The sequence below is a fragment of the Lissotriton vulgaris genome, chromosome 2_1, assembly GCF_964263255.1.
Source record: "Lissotriton vulgaris chromosome 2_1, aLisVul1.2, whole genome shotgun sequence".
Taxonomy (NCBI): domain Eukaryota; kingdom Metazoa; phylum Chordata; class Amphibia; order Caudata; family Salamandridae; genus Lissotriton; species Lissotriton vulgaris.
The window spans coordinates 307,969,232-307,994,245 of record NC_141687.1 but is presented as its reverse complement, the minus strand read 5'-3'; the positions used below and the strand labels follow the sequence as shown (position 1 = coordinate 307,994,245).

Below are 25,014 nucleotides of genomic sequence, written 5' to 3'. Positions count from 1 at the left end.
GCAGTAGAGTGGTAGAGTGAGGGCGGTAGAGTGGTAGAGTGAGGGTGGTAGAGTGAGGGTGGTAGAGAGTGAGGGTGTGTGAGAGGGTGAGGGTGTGTGAGAGTGTGAGGATGTGAGGGTGTGTGAGGGTGTGTGAGAGGGTGAGGGTGTGTGCGAGTGAGGGTGTGTGAGGGTGAGGGTGTGTGAGAGTGAGGGTGTGTGTGAGGGTGTGTGAGGGTGAGGGTGTGTGTGGGGTAGCGGGTGTGTGAGTGAGGGCATGTAAGGGAGAGGGAGGGTGGGTGGGAGAGTGCGTGAGGGTGAGAGGGTGTATGAGGGTGAAGGTGTGTGAGGGTGGGGTGTGTGAGTTTTGAGGGTGAGGGTGTGAGGGTGTGAGGGTGAGTGAGGGTGTGTGGGTGAGTGAGGGTGAGGGGTGGGGGGTGTGAGGGTGGGGGTTTGTGGGGTGTGAGGGTGAGTAAGGTGAGGGTGTGTGAAGGTGTGTGAGGGTAAGGGGGTGTGAGGGTGGGTGAGAGGGGGGTGAGGGTGGGTGACGTTGAGGTGGTGTGTGAGGGTGAGGGTTGTGAGGGTGAGGGGTGCGAGGGTGTGTGGGGGTGTGAGGGTGTGGGGGTGTGAGGGGGTGTGAGGGTGAGGGGATGGGAGGTAGAGGGGGTGTGAAGGTGTGTGTGAGGGTGTGTGTGATGGTAAGAGGGTGTAAGTGAGGGTGAGAGGGTGTGTGAGGGTGAGGGGGGATGAGAGGGTGTGTGAGGGTGAGGGTGTGTGTTAGGGTGAGAGTGGTGTGAGGGTGAGAGGGGGTGTGAGGGTGAGAGGGTGTGTGAGGGTGAGTGAAGGTGTGTAAGGGTGAGGGGGTGTGATGGGGTGTGAGGGTGAAGGTATGTGAGAGTGAGGGGGTATAAGGTTGAAAACAACAATTGCTTCCATGACGTGATAAATCGAGTGAAGGGAGATTAGTAGCATGTGTGTCTACAGACGCGGACTCTGAGGATTACTGTGTTAAACATTGCGCAGTCAGAGCAGGGAAGAATGTGCAGCGCAAGGGCCTGCGCAAGCCTACAGTACCATACAGCTTGGTAGCACCAAGAGATCCGTGGACGGGCTAGAAAGGGGCAGACATGACAAGTCCACAGTATCTCCCTCTGATTAGAGCACGCACAGCTGTATCAGGTAACAATTCAAACAGGCGAGACGTATTGGTTTTGCCAATGCTTGTTATGGTTGAAAGGACTACTACGGATAACCAAAAAGCAGCGATCCCATTGCTTCTAGCCAGCTGTATTCAGCTACATCTTGACTGCAGTACTTTATTAGAATTCCTTTAAACGTGTATCTTTATATTGTGTGGGTGCAATACGGTTTGCATTGCATGCGTACCTACTCTGCAATTTTAGGAAAGAGTGCCCCTATCTAAGCAACAAAATTCAGCTTATAGATGTTCACTTTTGACTGTAGTACTTTAGTAGAATTCTTTTAATGTTTATCTTTCTGTTCCGTGTGTAATACAGTTCGTATTGCATACGTGTGAACTCTGCAGGTTTAGGAGGATGTACCCCATTTAAGCACAAATATTCAGTGTGTGCGTTTTCATTATAATTCAAATCACCTACATTTTAGCAAGAGTGCGGCATAGAGTACCCCATCCACTTCCCTCCAAGTGTTTCCCCGCAAGAATGTAACTTGCTGCAAACTCTTAGCAAATAACGTTCCCTTGCATGTCAAAACAAAGAAATCATTGCGCAATAGAACATGTTGCTGGAGGCTGGTCATTCACTGTTACCCAACTTTCACTGGGGGAAGCAGCTGGAATGGTAAAACCCATAATCGGCGTTTTTTTTAAGCAAAGAAAGACTGTTTGTGGAGTTGTCCTGTGGTGTCTCTCGGTGGTTAGACCTTTCTGGCCCTGTGTACAGTACGTGTGCACTGAACAATGAAAGAGGTGATTAGAAGCAGCGCTGCAGAATAATGAGGAAAGGCAGGCTTTCATTAGCGCTCGCAGCAAAATCGTGCTGCTGCTGGAAGCAAATGTACCAAAATGGTTGAGTTGCATTTTGAAAAGAGGGAGAGGAGAGGTGAGCTGAGGCAATGGAGGGGTCAATGTGAGAGGAGGGTCTCATGAGTGGCAGTACTATCTCTCGGAGAGGATGGAGGAGCAAAAAAAATTTTTTTAGCAGGCAGCTAGGCAGAGAGCCTGCTGCTCTTCTCTCGATTTCCCTTGTTTTTCTGCTGAAAGAAACCCTATTTTGCAAACGCCTGGTGTCAAAACAGCAGGGAGGCACTATTGAGGGGGAAGGGGGGGGGGGGAGGGGGGGATTAATGACGGATTTTGCAACCCCAGCACTTGTGTGGAGTGCTCTCAGACAAAGAGAAGCACTCCTAAACAAACGTATTTAATGTGTGCTTACATTTAAAGCGGGGCCAAGGAATATGTAAATGTAATTTAAATGTATAGGCATTTATATAGCGCACTACTTACCCGGAGGGTCCCAAGGCGCTTCGACCGCTGCGAAACCCTTCCTGGCTTCCCTGAGAGATGGTCCCTTAATGGGTATCTCCAGGGTGAGACCAGGCATCCCCGGCGGTCTGGTGGGGCCGTTAGTGAAGATGAGGCAAGCTAATGCCCAGAGTTGCCGAGTGTGATCGCTGATCAGAGTGGGCACCGAGGCGAGAGAATTATCGAGTCCGCTGACCCTGGTCCAGAAACCTGCCGCGCCGGGAATCGAACCCTGGTCCCGGGCCGTCCTCTGCTCTCGGGTCTGCCGCCTCTAGCCACTTTTATATTTGAAGCATTGTTGTAACATTTACGTATTGTTACATCAATCCCGATGCATTTCGGGCAACGGTGTGACCTTCGTCAGGGGAAAACATCTGTGAATGAGACCAGAAAAAACAGCGCTTACAAGAAGTATTCACCCATAGCGGGCGTATAATACTGTCAGGTTCATAACCGAACCTAGTAGCCCACATGTGCGCAATGAACCTGGAAAGGTGAAAAAATAGTAAAAACATGCGGGCGAGTGCAGTTGTAAAAAATGCCCACGTGATATCTTAGCAAGTGCAACACTAAACAGGGAAGAGTCTAAAAAACGAGTATAAACGTTGTGCTCAACGGGTTATAGTGCCCGAAGTGTGACCAGAACATAAAAATTGCAGGGAAGAGTGGCAGCACAGGGGGGGTTGTTGCGCGGTGACGAGGAAAGCACATCTTAAATCCAGAGAATTTAGATGGGAGGCTCTTACCACCGGCACACGGTGCTTCAAGTCTGTAAGCAACTTAAAAATAATAGAAGGAAAAAAACGCCTAGGCGCTCAAAGCCCCGGCCCTCGCAGAGCACCCATGAGCAGTGAATAATTAGGGGAGAGAGAGGGGAGGTGCTGGGGAACAGATGACCGTGAAGCAGGGGGCGGGGCAGCGGAACCCTTTGAAGTCACGGCCTGCGGCCGTGAATAAGTGACGGAGGGGGGCGGGGAAGCGGAAGCCTTTGATGTGGCAAATGCTGCTGGCAGGGGGAAGCTCGTGCACGAAGGAGCTTGTGGTCACGTGATTTCACTTGAACTTTTGAAAATCCGCATCGTAAAAAGTCAGCTTTTGGATGGACAGCAATAGGTTCGAGTAAACTCGACCTAAAAATTATATGTTTACCAGAAAGGTGCCATAGAGAGATGAGGTGCATTGTTGGTGAGTGGTAGTGAGGGAATTCATGGAGAAGGAGGAGACACTCATTGTTTTGAACATTATTTGCCGGATATGGCCCGGGATATGCAGGTGGCGGTCGATTATGTAGTGTACCAGATTCCAGTAATTTCTGTCAGGTGGTGGGGGGGCCCGACATTTAAAAAAAATTCAACTGGGGGGGCTCAACCTTCAAAAGTTTGAAGACCTCTGCTGTAGTACCTAAAACACTACAGAGGCCCAGGGGCGTATTTATATGTTAGCAAGCGTATTTCTGAGAGCGTTTGTTGCACATCTGGTGCTCATTTGTAGATTTCCATGGCAGCTCTAGGACCAGTATTCAGCTCTACTCAATGGCAGCTCATGGGTCTGTAAATCTGCCTGATGCACTGTGTTGGCTCAATCCTTGTTACTCATTTAGAAGAAATTTAATATAACGGTTTAAGCAATACTACAACAAAGACTTCCTCTTCTCTGTCCCGGTCCATTCTATCATTCATTTATGCAATGTCTATAGTACTGTAGTTTTTGCATGAGGCTTCATAACTGTCCCAAGCACAATTTATGCATTGAATATATATTTAATAAGATAAAATACATGTGGTTGATTGAGGTGGAAACAAAAAGTATGAAATCAGGATGTGACAAGAATTGTTCGTTTTTTCAGACTTTAGGGGGTCACTGACAAACTAGTTGATTTGTGGTGTCAGTGATTTATTCCACTTGCTAGCATCAGGATAATGGGAATGATTACTGGCTGGCATCGTGGCCCTACATAGGACAAGGACTAACGACTTAAAGCACATTTGATATATAGGTACCTAAAGCCGGTGATCATACACATTAACATATTCCAAGCAAAGGCTGCACCATCTGGATTCAAGGTTCAGAGAGAATAGCCATCGCATGCTCTTGCCACGTCAATTTCATCAAAACATCCTGTTGCGTTCTGCGCCATTTTAAAAAACATTAATTGCATTCCCGCAGTCGAGATATATATGTGGCTCAAAGTCTCCAGATTGGCTGTGGATAAAGTTAAACTTGCTCTAGGTTTGAGCATTAATCCCGTTTTCCAGATTTAGTGACAAGCAGGTAATCTTTTCCGACCGCATCCTCGTTAGCATGCGCTTATTGGTGTCACCAGTCTCTGGCGTCATTTCCACTTCCTAGTTGGAGTGTGCCCCTATGGCTTGATCCATTACCCATTCATAGGGGTGCAGGAGCAGTGAGCCCGTGACAGCAGGAAGGGCAACTACTGCATTCATCAGAGTTCTTACTTACACACATCCCCATTGTTAGCCATTACTTTCAGCATCCTTGACGTCCGGGCGCGTTGCAAACCTAACTACAATCCCAATTATTAAAATGAAGACAGCAGCTAATACGGCAAGTCCGCGCCTAAGGACCAGCTCCATCACGGACAGAGCTTTGACAGGCGATGCATCAGGGCTCGGAGCAGGCTCTCCCTGTCCCACAAGCCCGTCCTCTTGCTTCTCGCAGCTAGTAAGTTCAGTCAGTGCCATGTCGCCATGTTCTTCTGGTTCCACTGCAAAGCAAACGGACGTTACTAAATTCGGTGAAAGTGCAAGTTTGAAAGGATACAGGTATATGAACAAGAACTTGTGAAAGGAAGAGAGTTAGACAGGGAGAAGAGCCGTACAGTGGAGAGCAGGACGTGGCTAGTGCGGTTCTGCGTGAGTAGACAGGGAAAATGAAACGGGTGGGGAATAAAGAATGTTTGGATGGATACCTCTACCTCTACTGTGTAGATTACACACCTATTCACTTTCTCTAGGCATTAGATAAAAATAAACAGTCATAGCTCTTCTCTCCAGGATGAGGCACTTACTCCATCTTGGCACCGGAACCAGTGGAGGCGTCACGCCCATATAGCACCACCATGGCACGCCAACATCAGTTCCCTTTTTTGCGCATCATTTAACGCAGACAGAGCTGCTCTCTGGGTTTTCTTCACATTGTCTCTACTTTTTTCTTCAAAAAACAGTGCAGTGCTAAGGATGTCTCCCCCAAAATAATATGGATTCAAAGCTTGCCCCTCCTGTAATTGACAGATGCACCGGTCTGCCTGTGCTGCCCGGGGTCTAGGAATGACTTAAAGTCATGCGGCAAATGCGGCCTCGTGAAAACCAAGGCCATTAACCCACCACGCATGCAACACGCTTCAGGCTCAATGCCGGTCACAGTCTCATTCTTCACCCCCCTCCTCGGAAGAGAAGGAATGACAACACCACCCCTCAAGATCCCAAGGTAGGTCACTGTTATATCCTGCTCTTCCTCTCTCTTTGTCCCTCCTTAGTGTTAGTGTCTGCTTGTCTATGTCATGTCTCTGTGATGTCATCCATGATTCTACCTGTTGCTATTCAAGGGATTTATCAGTTACCTGGAGGCTGAGCAGGAAGTTATCTGCTCCTGGTGGGGTTTCTTACCATATTACATTCCTACTTGAATGCTGTAACTGACTATCTAATTCCAAGTATAAATATACTACATGAACATTACAACAAGGACCCATCATCTTTATTTTATTGAATTTAACAGTCACCTCAGCACTCTCCACCTCGAGCGGAATCCTCCTTTGATCCATACTTGTCGATACCACTCTACCCGAGGAGTCCCTTTGGCTTCAGGGTCACTGCTGGCCTCACTGCTGACCAAAGAGCCCAGCACCTATGCAAGTGTATCCAGACTTCCCGACACCTAGAGCTGACATAGCACTGTTCCTCTGCTCCATGATAGCATTGTTCAGGCAAAAGGTTGTCCACACTAGTGTGTTTCCAGGCCCTACGGAACTTCCTGGGGCACAGTCAGGATTTCCAATAGAGTCAACACCATTCAAACCAGGAGGAAGCTCTCATGCACACCTTTTATGCTGGCTGGAGCAATTCTGGTAATGAGACCCTCACCACAAGCTCCTCCCAAGGCGCAATACAGACACCACCTCCCGCAACGCCTCCACGGGCACAGGCATTGACAAGCCAGGAGAGAGGCTCAACAACTGATTAATGAAACCAGGTACAGAGAGTTATCACAACATGTGCCCACACCATACCAAGCCTATTGGCAGACTTTAAATGACATATTTGTATCTGATTCACATCACATCCAGATGCCTGAATTGGTACCTCATGGTGCTGACAATAACAGTGAGGCTGCCAATTTGTTTCCCCCCTATAGTCAGACACTTGGGGGGTTTCCTAGCATTGCAGAATGGTAGTGGGCTGTACACATCCCCTGACACAGAGATGGACTGTCCTGCAGGCCCAGCTCAACCACCAGAGGTGACTTCCTTTCATGGTGTCAGAAGGAAGGCAGTTGAAGTATTGGAACTGACTGTACCAACATTGGAGGCCTGGTTTAACATACTGACTGTGCACCTACTAAGCATGGGCAAATTTTGCGAATCTGGCGTTCGCGAATTTGCGAACTCGCAATCCGCAAAATCCGCGAATTCCCGCGAATTTTTTTTTGTGTTCGCAAGGATTTCTGCCAGTTCGCAAGGATTTCTGACAGTTCGCGAGGGTTTTGTAACAGTTCGCAATTGCGAACTTACATGTCGGCTCGCAACGGTCACGATTATGTTGTTTCTACGTCTGGTTCATCATCACAGGTTCCCGGCACCCTCTGTTTCACCCCTGCCACCCTCTGGTACATCAATGCCATCCTCTGGTTCATCATCACTGTAGATTATGGGGGGAAAAAGCAAGCACACCTGCCTGCTTCAACTGACATGAATTAATTTGGGGTTGATTTATTAATGTGTCACTGTTTTAAAATTCCAGTCTGGCACCTGCTTCCTTATCTGTAATTTGCTTTCTGTTGCAGTGCAATTTTTTTTTCCAGGACCTTTGTGGCCTACTTGTAGCTATTCTATGAGCCTGCTGTGAGGGTCAGAGCAGGGTCATACAATTGTTGCAACTAGCAACTGAACTCTGGAGGGGCCCTTGTCAGGAAGCACTACAGGGAACGGTTACTAATGATGAGTTTGAACTTTTGAACCTGCTTTCACTTTTGCAAAACTCGTTTTTCTGCAGAACAGCATTACAGCAACTGTAATGCCCCACCAAGCTTATATGAGAAAGTTGATTTCTAATCCAAAAGTTATCCAAAGAAAATCAAAAGGCCTCAAATCCAAAAAAGTGCAGGCAAATGTCAACCTGAGGAGTTATTCTGATAAAAATCATCATTTTCAGAAGGTCTATGCTGCTTGCTAGTAGATTTCTTGTGTAGAATTGCAATTTTTGTAATTTCGCGAGTGCGAGATTGTTGCTGGCCGCCGCACCTACATGTTCGCAATTGCGAACTTACACCGCAAAGAAAAAAAAATCCGCTGCGTGCGAATTTGCGGATTTTTGGTAAATTCGCGAGCGTTCGCGGATTGCGAATTTACCGAAAATCCGCAAAATCCGTGAGCGTAACGGATTTTCCGCCCATGCTTAGCACCTACATCTAGCTTTGGTGGAATTAATGCTGAAATTAAACAAGGCCTCACTTGATCCCACTAATGTGGCCTAGCACACGCCTACTTCAGCTCCACCCATCGACCAATTCATTGATAGGCAGAATAGAACAGCTCTATGGGATCCTGTTTTCCTCTCAGCACATTCCTCATCCAAAAGGTTGGAGTGCAGACCTCACTCTGCACCAAGCGAAACCCAGGTGTGTTTTAAAAAAATTTTAGGTTATTGGGGAAAAGGTGTTCCTTTCCAGTAGATTGGCCTTAAGGTCCATGTATCTGCTCACCCCGTTTAACCAGGGTTTTGTGGACTATGGCATGTATGGTGCTGCTGAGTTTACCAGGTGACTTGAAAGGCCATTTTGCTGAGATGTTAAGGGATGGGCAGGATGCCTCAGTGAAGATTATCAAGGTAAGCCTGGTCACAGTGAATCCATTAGAGGCACACACAGCTAAAGTACACCATCGTCTTTGGAGGTGTGCAGGAGAGTCCCATAGACATGCCATTTGATGGGGCTTGCCTATTTGGAGACCAAGTTGGCCTGGAGAGCCCCTTTCCCTCTTATAAGGTCATCAGCAGTTAGTTGGAGGGAGCGTGTCAACTGTTCTCCAGGCCTTGAAGGCCATAACATTAGACCATTGGGTCTTACAAATAATGAAAGATGGTATGATCTTCCCTTCCCGAGACATATGCACACATTTCTTCCCTTCAGTCCCAACAGTCACACAAGGTTCACCTTAGAATATTGCAGCAGGAAGTGGCAGCCCTGTTACAGAAAGGAGCAGTGTAGATGGCCCTAGAGCAAGACACTGAGCCATGATGCTACTCTAAGTACTGTGTGGGTCCCAAGAAGAGTGGTGGTCTTCGTCCTTAGGCTCCTGGACTTCTACCTTCACAAGAAAAAGTTCAAAATGCTGTCACTGGCTCAGGTGCTGGAAACAGAAGACTGAATGGTATCCATCAAGCTGCAGGATGTATATTTTGACCTACTGATCCTATAGTCACATAGTAGATACTTGCTGTTCATGGTAGTTTCTACCCAATACAAGTAAGCAGTCCTCCCATTTAGAAAGACATTAGCACTCCAAGTCCGCAGGAAGGTGATGGGGCTATTTGTGGTACATCTGTGCAAGTCAGGGATTTAAATGTTTCCATACCTGAATGCCTGCCTGATCAAGAAGGGCTCCCTGAGCTGGTGTCAGGCCACCTACAAGCAACAGCATCCCTGTCGCTCAACTTGAATTGTTCCACCAACTGGTTCATGTCTCACTTAGAGCCCTCTCCGCACCACCTGTTCATAGGGACAATAATGGATGCAACTTTGGGATCTTTCTCTCCTTGTCAGAGGAGACAGAATATTCTGCACATGATATGAATTTTTGAGTGGAGCTCATGTTCCAGTTCCAGTAGGTCTTCACCTCCTCAGTCTGCTGGTTTACTACATTCTATTGGTCACTTATACACGCTGGTTGATGGGGGTTCTCCACTGGTGAAGTAGTGGCAATGGGTCAGGGATGACTAAAGCTATCTAAAGAAACTGTGTATTCATATCAGGATACAATCCAGGAATCCAAGGTATTCGTGGTGAAAAATTGTGTTCCCATCAGATACCCATCCTGTACCGCCCTACATCATTTGGGATCCTTCACCTGAAGGAAGTGGAAGCATGTCCACTATGGATTAGGTAGATTGTAGCCTAATCTTCTTGAAGGATACAGGGATGTGATGAAGGAAAAGTAGTATCAGGGGGTAAACTGACTAGCAGTGCAAAGAAATTATTGAAAGTGCTATGTGCAAAAAATAGGTGAATGAATTAATATTGGGTTGCGGGAATGGAAAATGAATTTTAATAGGATCCTACCCACACCCAAGGATAAAAACAGTGCAAAGTAGTGTAACAAATAACTACTTAGATGTAATCGAGGTCGACATGTTTCTGCAGTATAATAGGGTCAAAAGATCCCTTCCTGCTTCATCAGGACCTTAACAAGGAATGCTACATGACAGCCTAGACGGATGTCAGGAGTACCGACGGACAGAGCGGTGCTCCATTTCTACCTGAGCTGTAGCCGGGTGAGGTGGAGAGCGTATTCCCCATATTGTGGGTGATATGATTTCAATTTTTAAATCACTACAATTTACACACCAGCAGTAGCATTCCTTGTTAAGGTCCTGATGAAGCAGGAAGGGATCTTTTGACCCTATTATACTGCAGAAACATGTCGACCTCGATTACATCTAAGTAGTAATAGTGGAGAGCTGTTGGACACAATCAGGATCTCCCAGGACACTAAAGCAGACTTGCGGTGGTGGCCATGTGGCCTTGAGAGTCTTCCTGAGCCCCTTCGTGGCTGGTCTGTCCAGACAATATCGCTGTGATGCAGAATGTCTACAGGCTGGTGTGGTATCTCCTATTCTCTGCTGAGAAGCTCTGAGGTTCTAGCCTTGGGCACATTCACATGGAGCCTGACTCGCTTCCAACCATTTGGCAGGCTTTCTGAACACTAGAGATGAGGGCTTGAGTTGGCATAACCTTACTAAATGCGAGTTGCGTGCTCACCTGCAGGGGGTCCACAGCCTCTTTGAAACTGGGGTGCCCCTTCAGTGGAGCACTTCGCCACACGCAATGATGTGTATTATCCACAGTTCTGTAACCTCCAGTATCTGTTACAGAGAGTTTAAGGGGATGTGCATCTGCTGAGGTTTAGCTTTAAACTTCAGGCCTTTAGACTGCATAGCTTTGATTCCTTGACTCTCGGGGAAGCTGCGCTAGGACCAGGCCCAAGCTGTTCTGATGGCCACAGACTGGTCAAGAAGGGTGTGGTATAAAGACCTCTTGAGATTTTCCCTGTGCAGACTTCTCCAACTGCCAGTCAGAATGGACTTCCTCTCTCAGTCAAGAGGCAGGTTCTGCACCCCAACCTCAAGAGCACCCACCTTCATTCATGGTGACTGAGCAGGGACACCTGAGCTCCTTCCTTCATCCATCAGAGGTGATTGATGTTATATTATCACCTTGTTGATCCTACCCCAAACCTGCCTATTTGGTTAGGTGGAATCGCTTTGTTGCATGGTGTGCAGAGCATGACGCAGATCTGCTGAAGGTGCCTCTATCAGATATGCTTTGCTTCTCTCTTTGACTAGCCCAATGGGATTGTACGGTGGGCACAGTCAAAGGCAAAATTGCTGCTTTTTCAGCGATTATCTGCCTTCCCAACCAAGCTCTGTTGTTTTAAATCTCTGACTGTCATCAGACTTTCAAAGGGACTTGTATAAATGTTTCATTAACATCTTTTGCGAGGCCCCAATGAGATCTGCACTTAGTTTGGACGTCTCTTCTAGTGACTCAGTTTGTAACCCTGCATAGTTGACAATAAAAATTTTTAGCTTTTATGGCCACTTTTGCTGTGGCCATTGATTCAACGAGATGCAGCATGGACTTGGAATGGCTGTGTGTACACCCTCCCATCACATGCTTCTATCCAAACAAATTAGTCTTGAATATTACAGTGGATTTCCTATATTGGGTGGATAGCCCTCACCATCAACTGGGACGCGGCCCGAGTATTTACCAGTGGCTAAGATTAACTCAAACATCCCAACTATCACTTTTTTGCGTTCTTAATTATAGCATCTTAAGTGCGGTGGTTATGCTCAGATGTGGGACGCGTGCTCCCTACTGAAAAGGCCCCAATAGGCTGAAACTGATCTTGAGTTGCTTGTGTTCCAGTTTAGAGAGTATATGGCTTGGTAGTTTGGGCTGGACTGTTTCTATTGGAGCAGGACCAAGGCTGCTTTTCATATTTCTGTGTCTAATCTGAGGTCGCATGGTGGGTAAAAAAACGATGGACTGAGATGTACCCCCGAGTATTTACCAATGGCTGAGATCAATATTAGCATTCTTTCCACCACTTTTTTGTATTCTTCCTTTCCAACTGAGTCAATACATAATCCTTTTTTCCCTCTGCTCTATTCCACTGAGGGGAGACTACATTGTCTGGATCCTCGAAGAACAGACAGTTATTACATTGAGCAAATGAAGATTAGGTTGAACGACCAGCTCTCTTTTTTGGAGAGGCAGGTCAGAGACAAGCAAGGCGGTCCAGAATAAAACCTTTTCATGGTGGATCTTGTACATTAAAATGTATTATGAACCACCCTAAGCAGTCTGTGCACATTCCACCCAAGCTAAGTTTTCAACTTAGTGGCTAAGACCTGTGATATGTCAACATGGGCTTCTCTTCACAATTCATTCTTTCTTCTGCTTATTCTCATGTTTTTTTTAGAAATCATCTACAAAAAGCTCTGGGCCGTAGCTTACATTGAATTATTTCGAAAAATGCATTACTTATTTTAACATAAACAGATCTCTGAAAGTCTGTAAAGGAACAAAACACAGACAGGTCTATATCTTTAACCCCTTAAGTGCTGCGTCGGGGCGTTGGCCGACGGCAGCACTACCTCTCCAGTGCTGCGCACGACCATTGGACGTCCATTCAGCACTAGTTCCAATGGACAGCGCAGCACTGGGGAGGGGTATTTGCGCCGCATCTATGAGGTTAACTGTGGTGTGGTTTCGAGACGAGGCAGAGACGCTACTCCGTCCAGATCGAGAACATATCCAGTTCCTGAGACGAGGAACATAATTCTATGCCCGTCCAAGCAAAGTGTTTAAAATTTGAAGAGAGATGCAGAAATATGCCATAAGAAGTTAAAATAAAGAGAAGGCACCCCATTCCGGGGCAATACAACATATGAAAATAAGGACAATCAGCATATCGGAACAGAATCTAGAAGATTTATCCCAAGAACCTCGATTAGATCTACTCGGTTACTCTCCCAAACCCATGAGGGAGAAGGTGCAAGCCACCACGCTTTGAAGCAAATAACCCCAATAAACTGAAGTCCTGAGGAAGGTGCTGCAACATCCCTTGTCCTGCACCGAAACGCGTCGACGCATTTTCCAACAGAGAATCCAACTAGGCCTAGCGAACAACCGATATACAGGCATTTTTGATACTGTTGTTCAGCTTTACATATAAAAATTAGAAGCCTTTGGATCTACTCATCAGTAGTGGCAAGGACATCTAGAGGCCACAGATAATTGAGGGGGTTTCTTTTTCTTTCGTGTCAGGTTATTGTATATCTGCTTTCATGTGTCACCATTGATTTTATAATATGTCATGTATATATCTCTCCATGTTTTTTAACTTGATTTTGACAAACATGTGCTATGAAATATAATAATTAATTGCTGTATTTTATTCTTTTTCAAAGAAAATCTCTTTGAATCGTTTTTAATTGTGTTGCTAAGTGTAAGAATTTTTTATATGTAATGTGTTTTTGATTAAAAATTAGACTGTGAACGTTCAAATTTTTGTTGTGGAAATTTATATTTAATCTCAAATCTCCTCTGTATTCCCTGATTAAGTTTGGTAGTGAACCTATAGTGGTGTGAAAGGATAGTGAGCGTGTGCCCAGGGATCTCAATTTGACTTGTTAACTGTGGTGCGACATATTTGATAATTTGGTCTATATAGGGGTCATTCAACATATGAAACTACTGCCCTGAGATGGTCTAGCAGATGCCTTCACATAGACTGAAACTTTGACAACTGCACCCATTTTCTTAGTGATTTTTCACTAGAAGAATTGTTTTCTGTATGATTAGTTAAAATGTCCTTATGTACACAGTGTATGGAATGGGTGACCATAAATGTGACAATGAGATAAGTGCGGTAACAAACAACGTATAAATCTCGGTCACTGTGTGTTTATATGTGCAGTATTTTGTGTACCCTCTAAAATATTTTTTCAACATAAATTTGTGTTTCAAGAAGTATACACCGGTCTGTGTTTTGTTCCTTAACAGTTCTTCATAACTCGGTTTATGTTAAAATTAGTAATCAATTTTTCGAAATAATTCAATATAAGCTACTGCTCAGAGTTTACTGCAGATGATTTCTAAAAAAAAGATGAGAATAGGCAGAAGAAAGAATCCCTTGTAGGCACGCTTACCTGTTGATACACTAATTACCCAAGCATCCCAGGGTTTATTGGGTTCCCCAATCCCACCTTTTTATTATCTCTTCACAAGTCAGCAAAACACTACTTGGACTCATTCTGTTACAGGATTCCCTTGTCCGGCCACTCCTTCGGACCCATCACCTAGAAGGAGGCACAGCTGTGATATGTATTCAGAAGGCAAAGAATCTGCAGGTAGAAGTGTCCTTCAGAAGTAAAAGTTACTTCACTCTTTCTGGTGGATACTTTGTTTACCTGCAGATTTCTCACTGCTCCAGCCCATCTCCCAGTTCTCAAGGATGGTCATAGACCACTGGTATTAACAAGCTCAAAACTTAGTTTGTGGCACTGTACATCGATGTCGCTTTAGGCTATGCCTCCAAGTGGCTAGTAAAAATTGCAAAGCAACTGCTGTTGGTGGGCTGAGATGGCATTTTATGGCTCTGGTGACATTGCACCCGTGCCTCTTGTAGTGCCATGATGAAGCCAGTGCCACCTGCCAGTGGAGAAGAGCTATGTTGAAAGTTTCTGGATCCAGTCTAGTACTTGTGGATATTCAGAAGGTGAGGAATCTGTTTTTGGGGCAGAGCAAATCCTTAGAGGGGAGTAACAATATTTGCATATTGGAGGTGAAGAAATGAAAGGATAGAAGCAGTACATTTTATCAATTAAGGTGGATTTCAGTGCTGGAAAATAAGAAGGAACTAAAGGGATAAAGACGAGAAATGCAGTTTACTATAAAGCTTTTCTGGTAGACACTTGATTAAAGGTATCACAATTTATAGATGGTTCTGTAAGGTCTTGTATGCATGTGTTACATACCTGTTGGAACTGTGTTCTGATATATAGCAGGCCTGTTGTTTAAGTCCTTTGCTATCTTCAGCTTTAGAAAAGCTCTGGCCTTAGCCTGAAAAACAAACAATATTTCACAATGTGAACGATCAATTGAGGAAAAAATGGCAGATTGCACAGCTAATGAAACTTCGGCATGTAGCTTAAAAAAGCAGATGGCTGTCTCGCCATTACAAATCATATATTGCTCCGTCAATAGTGTGACTAACTCAGTCACAGATATATATTTATATAATACACAGTGACGCTGGGCAAACCACAACTCTCTGGTGCTCAACTCAAGTTTCATGTCCCGGGAACCCCAAACCCAGATATATCTAGTGTAAAATAAAATAAAAATTTCAACTGATATTTTCAGCCAATTATAACATCACTTTAACCTTTGTTTTCTTTGAAGTTTGGGGAGTTCTGTGAAGAAGGAGCCGAGAAAAAGAGGAAGGGGCAGTCGGAATCCCAAAATGTTTTTCCCCATGCAATTTCCATAGGGAAATTTAGACAGCGCTACACTCAACATAGCTAAATCATCACATTGGAAAGACAGCAAGATCTTTACCTAGAAAGCCTACTTTTTGTGATATGATGTAAGTCCAGTTAGTAGTTTTGGAGTGATGAATGTTCATAATTCATAGATGTATTGGCAGTTCGACTGAAATTCAAAATTTCAAGCCTTCTCATTTGCTGAGGGGTATTTTTTTGAGTGAATTCTCTGACTGGCTGGCTGCAACATGAACAGGACTTGGAGACTTAATTTTTTAAATTACACAAAGGGACAGGTTAGCGAGATACCCCCACCCTACAATGGTGAAAATTATTATATATTTTTAAAAATGTTTCGCAACCCTGCAAGACCAGCAGAATGTTTTTTTCGCAGTATCATTAAACACCCCATTGGGTAATATATTTTAATTAAAAAAATATATAGTATAAAGTTGGGGGAGAGTGTGTGCGCACCCTTCCCTGAGCCATGCAATGGCCCTGGGACCACATCCTCCACCTCACATTTATTGCCTCTGGTCCCCATGACCCAGCCCTGGACATGCAGCTACATCTACTGTTAAAACTGTGTTGTTTAACTGGCGTTTTTACCTAATTATAATGTCATTTTAACCATTGCTTTTGTAAATGAAATACTTATATTAAACAAATTAAGTGCGTTCCCATGGAGATTTCAAACGAAAATACAGCCCGAACCGCTGAACGGAATTACATAAAATTTGGCAGAAAGCTAGCTCCTGGTCCAGAAACAGCCCTTTTGTGATTTGTTGTAAATTTGTTCAGTAGTTATAGAGATATTAAAAGAAAACCAAATTTGTATATCTAGATGCGCGGACCCTTCACGTATCTACGTGCCGTGAATCCACGGTTCCACACGCCACAGCAAGGTCCTGATTTGCTGGCCTCAACTTGACAGAAAAGTTGTGTCACCATTTTATATCACAGGAAATGGTCCCCGGGGCTAAAAAGCTGCTTGCATACATATTGAAGGGGCCAAGTGAAAGCTTTCCTGACCCCTTGTGTATGTTATAAATGAGGTGAAAGCATGTTTATTGTGCAGTAAAATGGCCAAAATTAATTTTTTTGTTCACTCACAAGATCTGCTGAGTCGTCACAGGGCCCAGCTCTGCCCCTCATGTAAATCCATAAAGCTTGCTGAGCAGTTACACAGTGGGGAGGAGGGGGTGCAGAGCGTTTCGTTGGATCCGTGGAGGCATGAAAAAATTCAACCATATTGGGCTTCTTTGCAGAAAACATGGAAAGCTTTAAAGAAATATTGACTATTTATAAGTGGTATAACAAAAAAGAAAAAAATAGATGAAAGGAAGCCTATGATTTGTTAACTAGAGCAGCATAGGGGGGGCGTCATCGTCTTGCTGAGGAGCAAGATGACCGCTGAGTGAGAGGGCTCTTCTGGCCAAGTTATAAATATAACAATCCTGGCAGTTTTGGGGCTCCCACCCGAGTACCAGCACTAGAGTGATACGGGTAGCCTGCTGGCCCATGTTTGCGGTGTCTTGGGTTGGCTGCCCCGTCCGCCTGCCTGTGGGAGTGGAGGATTCAGTGTCAGGCTTGAGGCAAGTGTTGGGACTGCAGCTGCTCACCTGCGGGCTGTGCCGGTAGGGGCTCACTAAGTTGCAGATCCCTGGCTGGGGCAGACAGCACCTGCACAGAGGTCCAACCAGGTTGTGGCTTCGGGCAGGTGAGGAGGAGGGGGCTGCAGCTGTGTGGGGCCGGCCGGGGCGGCTGGTGTCTGCAGCATGGGCAGAGCTGGAAATGTAAGGAGCAGTGGAGGAGGCGTCCATGCTCATGGCTGGGAGTTGTCCAGCCAGCGGTGGTGCTTAGCCTTTTATCTGGCCCCCTCCAGTCGTGTGTTTGACAACGACATGGCTGGCCGGCTCTGTGGGGTGCTGCCTAGGATCCTGGTTAGTGGTGCGAGAGCACCGCAGCGGAGGGCCAAGACGGTTGGCCCTCAAATGTGTTTGCCCCGTGGGGTCTACACTGGACAAGGTCAGTCTGAACATTGGGCCACAGAGTGGGAGCCTGCAGATTTCTCAGCTTAGAAATTGAGGCCTATCGGCCATAAGGGCACTCTCGTGCCTGGTCCTCCCTAACTCATGATCAACGTGAGCTCCTGCCGCATCATAGAGAGATAGCACAATAACAAATGATATCAGCACAGGTCGAGCCTCACAGAAGGCAGTGACTTGCATATTACTCTACCTTTGGGCCGGGCAAACACAGTGCAGACTTGAGCAATACACACCTAGTCTTCTACCGCATGTAACAGCACGGTGCATCGCACCTGATCAGCCTGACAACCACCACAGTGTTTGGACTTTGATCTCCCACAGCCTGTTTGGCCTTGCTGGTCTCCTGGGGGTGCCTGTCTAGGAGCTGAGGCCTCCTCATACCTCTCTGGTGTGGTGGCATTTTTTAAACATCTTGGAAGTGTCCTCTGGCAAGAAATTGGCTGTTCACTCGCAGACGCCTAGCAAGCCATAGTAACTATACCTACTTATCAAGCCACCATCTACTACTTACCCACAAACCGCCACAAAATTGTCAAACACAATGGGAAACATACAAAATGGACCTATGAGAAAAGACTCTCTACTCGTCAAATCAACAACACCTCGGATCCAGATGCCGACTCAACACAGATGGAGGAGGCCGGCGTGCAGGATAGAGCTCTCCAGGAGATACTTATGGACGTAAAGGCGAGCCTAAAAACAATAGACTCCAAGTTAGACTTGCTCACTTCCCGCCTTGATCATGTAAAAAGGCGGGTAAACAAGCACAATACGAGACTCTTTCATTTGGAAACCCACGTCTCAGATGTGGATGATCTTCAATCGGAATCAAAAGAACATCTCCTGTGATTGGATAGTGTATTAGTGCTAATCAAGTACATACAGTGGAATTTAACATACAGGAGGAGCAGTGGCTCTACTATTTTAAACATATATGTGATGACCAGGTGGATCAGGGACTCCCAGGCACACCGCCCACGGTCAAGGCTATTACTCAAATGACAAGCAACAAAGCTTCTGGACCAGATGGTGTTTCAGCTGACCTTTTTAAGCTGGAGGTGATATTATGGTTAAACATACTAGCACATGTTTTTAATATGACATGTCGCTATGGTCTGCCGAGATCCTGGTCCAAGCCAATTATTGTTCTAGATTTTAAAAAAGGGCAGAGAGGTGACACACAATGCTATAGGCCAATATTGCTGATCGATTCAGCGGTTAAAGTGTTAGGAAGAGTGATCCTTAGCAAACTGACAGACTGGCTTAACGAGTGCAATGTACCTTCAAACCTGCAATACAGATTCAGGAAAGGTAGGAGTAACATGGACCAGTACCTTAACCTGCATCTGTTAGCAGGGAAATACACCATTGCCAAGAAAGGGACGCTATACCTGGCCTTTATGGATCTGTCCTCGGCCTTTGACCGAGTGAACAGATCCAAACTATGGGTTTTATTACTCAAACTGGGCATGGATAAGAACATCATAATTTTTTTATCCGATCTGCACAGGGACCTTACAAGGTGAGTAAGTAAGTGCACTCATTTTGGTATTCACAGAAGGCACTTACTCATCAATGAGTAAGTGCCTTCTGTGAATACCAAAATGAGTACGTGCCTTCTGTGAATACCAAAATGAGTACGTGCCTTCTGTGAATACTAAAATGGTAGTAAGTTTAGGATTTTGTCTTAAGTTAGTTCTGTGAATCAGGCCCCTGGTGTGCAAAATAACGATGGACTGGGATGTGGCCCGAGTATTATCAGTGGCTGAGAATAATTCACGTATTCCATCCCTCACTTTTTTGTATACTTTAGTGTGTCACTCTAAGTGGGACAAGTATGCCAAGACATGGGTCTTGTGCACACTGTGTCAATGGAACCAAGCTATACCTGGCTGATGATCACTTACTAGGACGAAGCACGTCCAAGGTTACTTGTGTTCTGAATCAGGGAGGACATAGCTTGGCAGTTCAGGCTGGAATGTTCCTATTTTGAGCAGGGTCAAGACTAGTTTGTTTACGGCTGGGTCCCACCTGAGATGTTTTACACACAAAAGTAAGGACTAGAGATTCAGCCTTCCCTTGTCCCCCAAGGCTACACACAAAAGCTCACAAACACGAGGACTATTGAACTAAAATTCTGAGCTTCCCGATTTGAACGTTCAGAGGTGCTATTCAGGTCTTGTGGTATCCTCTTAGGAAGGAAAACCCAAAGGTTGTAAATAATGCCCTCACCCACTAGATAATGGCATGCTTCATCATTGGGCTTCTAACACACCCTGGCACAGACCAACGCTCAGGGTGGGGCGCATATTTTTTAGATCTATAAAGTGAGCATTTTTCTCTTGGACAGGGCTCCCACATACAGAGAAAAAGAAAAGGCGTTAAAACTGTCAAAGTGATGCGCCCTGTTTAATTTTATTCTTGGCCCACCATTGACAGGGTTAAAAAAGTTTGGTAGGTATGTTTGGAGAAATTATGTCTCCATTTCCCCACTGGCAGTTTCATCATGTTACAGCCTCTATGCACAGCCCATAAGGGTCTGGGCCTGGGCCTTCTTCAGGATACAGATGCCTCTTCTTTTCAAGTGTATTATCCCTATATAACTTGGGGTCTGAGTAGGAATGTTCTCCTGTAGTCACACATTTTTCAAGGAGTAACGTCTCTGTAGGGTGGGGGGGTGCTGCTACTGTTCGAAGAGCCAGGTCTTGAGGTGCTTCCTGAAGCTGAGATGGTCCTGGGTCAGTCGTAGATGAGTGGGGAGTTCCAGGTCTTCGCTGCCAGGTAGGAGAATGATCTTCCTCCGGAGGTGGTTCTGCGAATTCGTGAGACGATGGCGAGGGTGAGGCTGGTGGAGCAAAGCTGGCGGGTGGGGGTGTAGAATAAAATAAGAGTCTGCTGTTGAGGTAGTCGGGGCCCATATTGTGGAGCGCTTTGTGTGCGTGGGTGAGCAGTCTGAACGTGATCATTTTGTTGACGGGGAGCCAGTGGAGGTTTCCCAGGTGGGTGGTTATGTGGCTGTGGTGAGGGATGTTGAGGATAAGTCGTGCGGCGCCTTTTTGTATGCGCTGGAGCCTAGTCTGAAGTTTGGCGGTGGTTCCTGCGTATAGGTCGATCCCGTAGTCCAGTCGGCTGATGACGAGGGCCTGGGTGACTGTTCTTCTAGTTTCTGTGGGGATCCACCGGAAGATCTTTCGAAGCATTCTCAGGGTGTTGAAGCATGAGGATGAGACGGCGTTGACTTGTTTGGTCATCGTGAGGGAGGAGTCCAAGATAAAACCCAGGTTGCGTGCGTGGTCCGTGGGTGTCGGTGCGGTTCCCAGCGCCGAGGGCCACCAAGAGTTATCCCAGGCAGATGGGGATTGTCCGAGGATGAGGACTTCCGTCTTGTCTGAGTTGAGCTTGAGACGGCTGTGCTTCATCCAGTCTGCTACTTCTTTCATCCCTTCCTGGAAGTTGGTTTTGGCGCTGGCTGGGTCCTTGGTGAGGGATAGTACCAGCTGGGTGTCGTCGGCGTAGGAGATGATGTTGATGTTGTGTTTTCATGCTATGGTGGCGAGGGGGCTCATGTAGATATTGAAGAGTGTTGGGCTGAGTGAGGATCCTTGAGGAATGCCGCAGATGATCTCGGTGGCCGCGGAATGGAAGGGGGGGAGGTGGACTCTCTGGGTTCTTCCAGAGAGGAACGAGATGATCCATTCCAGGGCCTTTCCTTGGATTTCAGTGTTGCTGAGGCGGTGTATTAGGGTGCCGTGGCATACAGTGTCAAAGGCTGCTGAGAGGTCCAGGAGGATGAGGGCAGCTGTTTCCCCGTTGTCTATCAGTGTTCTGATGTCATCTGTGGCTGCGATGAGGGCGGTCTCGGTGCTGTGGTTGGCTCAGAATCCGGACTGGGAAGGGTCGAGGGAATTGTTGTCCTCAAGGAAAGCAGTCAGCTGTTTGTTGACGGTCTTCTCGATTACTTTAGCCGGGAAGGGGAGGAGAGAGATGGGTCGGGAGTTCTTGAGGTCCTTGTGGTCTGCTGTGGGTTTCTTCAGGAGGGCGTTGATCTCTGCGTGTGTCCAGATTTCTGGGAAGGACGCTGACGTGAAGGAGCTGTTTATGACGTTCCGCAGGTGGGGTGCGATGGTGGTGCCCGCTTTGTTGAAGATGTGGTGGGGGCATGGGTCGGAGGGGGAGCCGGAGTGGATGGTGCTCATGACGTGGGTGGTGTCTTCATTGCTGATGGGGGTCCAGGAGTTGAGGGTGTTGCTGGGGGTCGTTGGTTTGATGTCCTGAAGTGGAGTTTGGGATCCGAAGCTGTCGTGTATGTCTGCAATTTTGCGATGGAAGAACGTGGCAAGGGAGTTGCAGAGGTCTTGCGAAGGGGTGATGTCGTTGTTTCTGGCGTTGGGGTTGGAGAGCTCTTTGACGATGCTGAAGAGTTCCTTGCTGTTATGGGTGTTGTTGTCCAGTCGCTCTTTGAACGATGTTCTCTTGGTGGTCCGGATCTGCTGATGGTATTCGCGGGTGGCGGCTGTCATGTTTTCTGCCGTCCGTTCTTGGCGCCAGGTCTTTTCGAGTGTTCGGCAGGTTCTCTTTGCCGTTTTGAGGGCGTCTGTGAACCATGAGGGTTTTGTGGTGGTGGTCTTGCTGTGGGGGTTTTTCAGAGGAGCGAGGTCGTCAGCAAATAACAATGGATTTGAGATTCGGCCTGAGCAATTACCAGTAGCCGGGATTAATTCAAGCATTCCATCCATCACTTTTTGGTATACTTTATTGTGCCACCATACGTGGGATGTGTATTCCACCATATGTTGGATGTGTATGCCCCAACTTGGAGCTTGTGCACACTATGGGCCGAATAACAATGCTGGTCTGAAAGCCTTCAACTGCTGGTGGGAGGCTTTCTGACTGACATTGTAGGCTTAAAGTCCAACCGCTGTCATCTGAGTTTAAACCAGTGGGGAATCCAACGCAGTTCTGATGGGCTCAAGGAGTACGTCAGCCAGTCAGAAAGCCCTCATAATCCCCTAAGGACATTGTTTCCAGCGTAGGGATTATGATGGCACTTTCTGATAGCAGTTCCATGTCGGCCTTTCTGACATGGAACTGCTATTGGAAAGTGTCTTTGGGGCCCTTAGCAGGGTCCCCATCCGTCCACGGCCTCCGCATACTGCCCTGATGGTGCCCCCCTCAACATCCCTGCACTGTGTGCGTGTATGTAAGGGCCTGCCACACGGTGCAGGGATACTTGGAAACATCTATTTTGCTATGGCAGCTTATGTGGCGGGCATTTTCCGCCAGCTGCACAAGCTCCCTAAGAAAAATTGAGGTTTCCGACTGCACTGTGTGCCATCTCATCCAAATTATGCGGATGGAACTGCCGACCGGAAGTCGTCAGTTCCCCTTCATCAATGGTCCGCCCGAGATTGTAATCAGGGCCTCTGTCATTGGAACTAAGCTGTACTTGATTAATGAGCCCTTACTAGGGTGAAACCGGTTCCAGGTTGCTTCTGTTCGGGTTCAGGGAGGATCTGGCTTGGCAGTTCGGGTGGGCTTTTCCTAAGCGACCGGGTTCAAGACTTAATCACATATGTCTGGTCCCAAAATGAGGTGGAATGCTGTGCCAAATAGAGATGTTTAAATGCAGCCCAAGTAATTACGAGTGGCTAAGATTAATTCAAACATTCCATCCTGCACTTTTTGCAAACGTTTTTGTACCCTTTTCTAAAGGGCATTCAGGCAGTGTCCGAAGGGCTGATCTCACAGGTCAGTCAGTATATGGGCGGGTTTTGTGACCTGTCTGTGGGCCTGTTTTATGGTCTGCTAGACTGGTTTATACTGATAGTTTCCATGTAAAACATTGCCTGCAACAACCTCAAATCCATGCAGTCTTCCATACCATACAAATAGTTATAAAGTGTGTCTTTATAAGTTTGAAATTGCCCCAATTTACAAACATGGAACACTTTATCAGCTATCTAATTTATTAAGGGTGGTCACTTTTATTTTGGTGCCCAGGCCTATTTTCTGTCTCCCACTGGCCCTAGATTGAAGCGTCAGTTACCTCTTCAGACACCGCGTTCCAGTTCATCTTTGAAAGGAAAAGCAAAAAGACGAAAACTTGCAGCACGGAGCAAATCAAGATACCCGTCCACAGGCCTGTAAACAGAAAAAGAAACAAGGGGAGACATAGTTACCTAGGATTTTTATCAACTCATATATACTTTGATGCAGCCCAATGATGTAATAATTTCACCATATGATATGGGGCGTGATTCAGATTTGGGTAGTAAAGGAAACTCGCCTGATTTTTGTCTTGTGTGTAGTGTGAATACAACTAGGCTCTCCTTCCGAACTAATCAGGATTCTTGATTTCAGTAGAAATGTGAGTTTCTAGCTGAATCGAGAATTCTGAGTAAAGCAGTAATTGTGTAAGTGGTATTACCGGTACATACTCACCAGAACTGCTTAATTTGTAAAAGAAGGGATGCCAGCTCCCAAAGCTCTGCTCTGGTGCTGCTATTAAAAAACAGAGCGCCAAATTATTATTATTATTATATTTGGGTTTGTAAAGCGCGCAGATACCCTGGGGTTTCCCGGCGCTGGCAGAGAGAAAGAAGCAGAGAAGACAAAGAGGGCGGGGGAAGGATTAGGCGGAGAACAACCAAGTTTTCACACCTTTCCTGAATTTGAGATGGCATGTTTCAAAACGCAAAGGGATGGGAAGGGTGTTCCAGAGTGATGGCGCCAGGTAAGAGAAAGAACGGCCGCCAACTCTAGTGCGTTTGAACCGGGGAACTGAAAAAGTACCTAGGGAGGAAGATCTAAGAGTGCGTAATGGGCAGTATGGCTGAACCAAGGTGGAAAGGTAGGGGGGGGGACTGCCAGTTTTAATCTTATGCATATAACATAAGGCTTTGAATTTAGCCCTAGATTCTATACGCAGCCAATGTAGGCTGCGCAGAAGGCGGTGGCAGAGGCAGTTCTGGGCAAATTGCATAGTAAACGGGCAGCCATATTTTGCACCACCTGCAGTTTGCGTGTCACCTCCTTACAGGCACCTAGGAGGAGTACGTTGGCGTAATCCAGTCTGGATGTCACTAGGGCCTGCACCACTGTTCTTTGAGTGTCAAGAGGAAGCATCCATGTGATTTTCCTCAGCCACCTGATGATGTTTGTACAGGTGGCTGAGACTTTCACCACATGTTGCCTCATGGACAGTTGGTCATCGAAGGTGACCCCAAGATTGCGGGCTGTGGTAGATGGAGTAGGCACGGGACCCATTTGCTGCGGCCAGTGCTGTGGACCCCAGAGAGTGGTATCAGGGCCAAACAGAAGGAGCTCGGTCTTGTCGCCGTTGAGCTTCAGTCTGTTGGTCTGCATCCAGTTGGCGATGTTAGTGAGCCCAGCGCGAAGAGATGAGGTGGAGGAACGTTTATTAGAGGAAAGAGAAAAAATAATTTGGGTATCGTCAGCATACGAAAAAATGGAT

At 46.5% G+C, this 25,014-nt stretch overlaps 1 protein-coding gene across 2 annotated transcripts in view; it reads right to left on the bottom strand.

The window, feature by feature from the left end:
• Positions 1–4,222: 4,222 nt before the first annotated feature.
• The window catches only part of SLC47A1 (solute carrier family 47 member 1), a 721,842-nt gene continuing 701,050 nt past the window's right edge, over positions 4,223–25,014 (bottom strand). For both annotated transcript variants that reach the window (XM_086955002.1, XM_086955001.1), the window contains 3 exons: positions 23,587–23,681; positions 14,983–15,067; positions 4,223–5,207 (listed from right to left, as the gene is read on the bottom strand). In XM_086955002.1, coding sequence (XP_086811128.1) covers positions 4,957–5,207; positions 14,983–15,067; positions 23,587–23,681 — 431 coding nt within the window. In that variant the 3' untranslated portion in view covers positions 4,223–4,956. The remainder of the gene's footprint in view (positions 5,208–14,982; positions 15,068–23,586; positions 23,682–25,014) is intronic.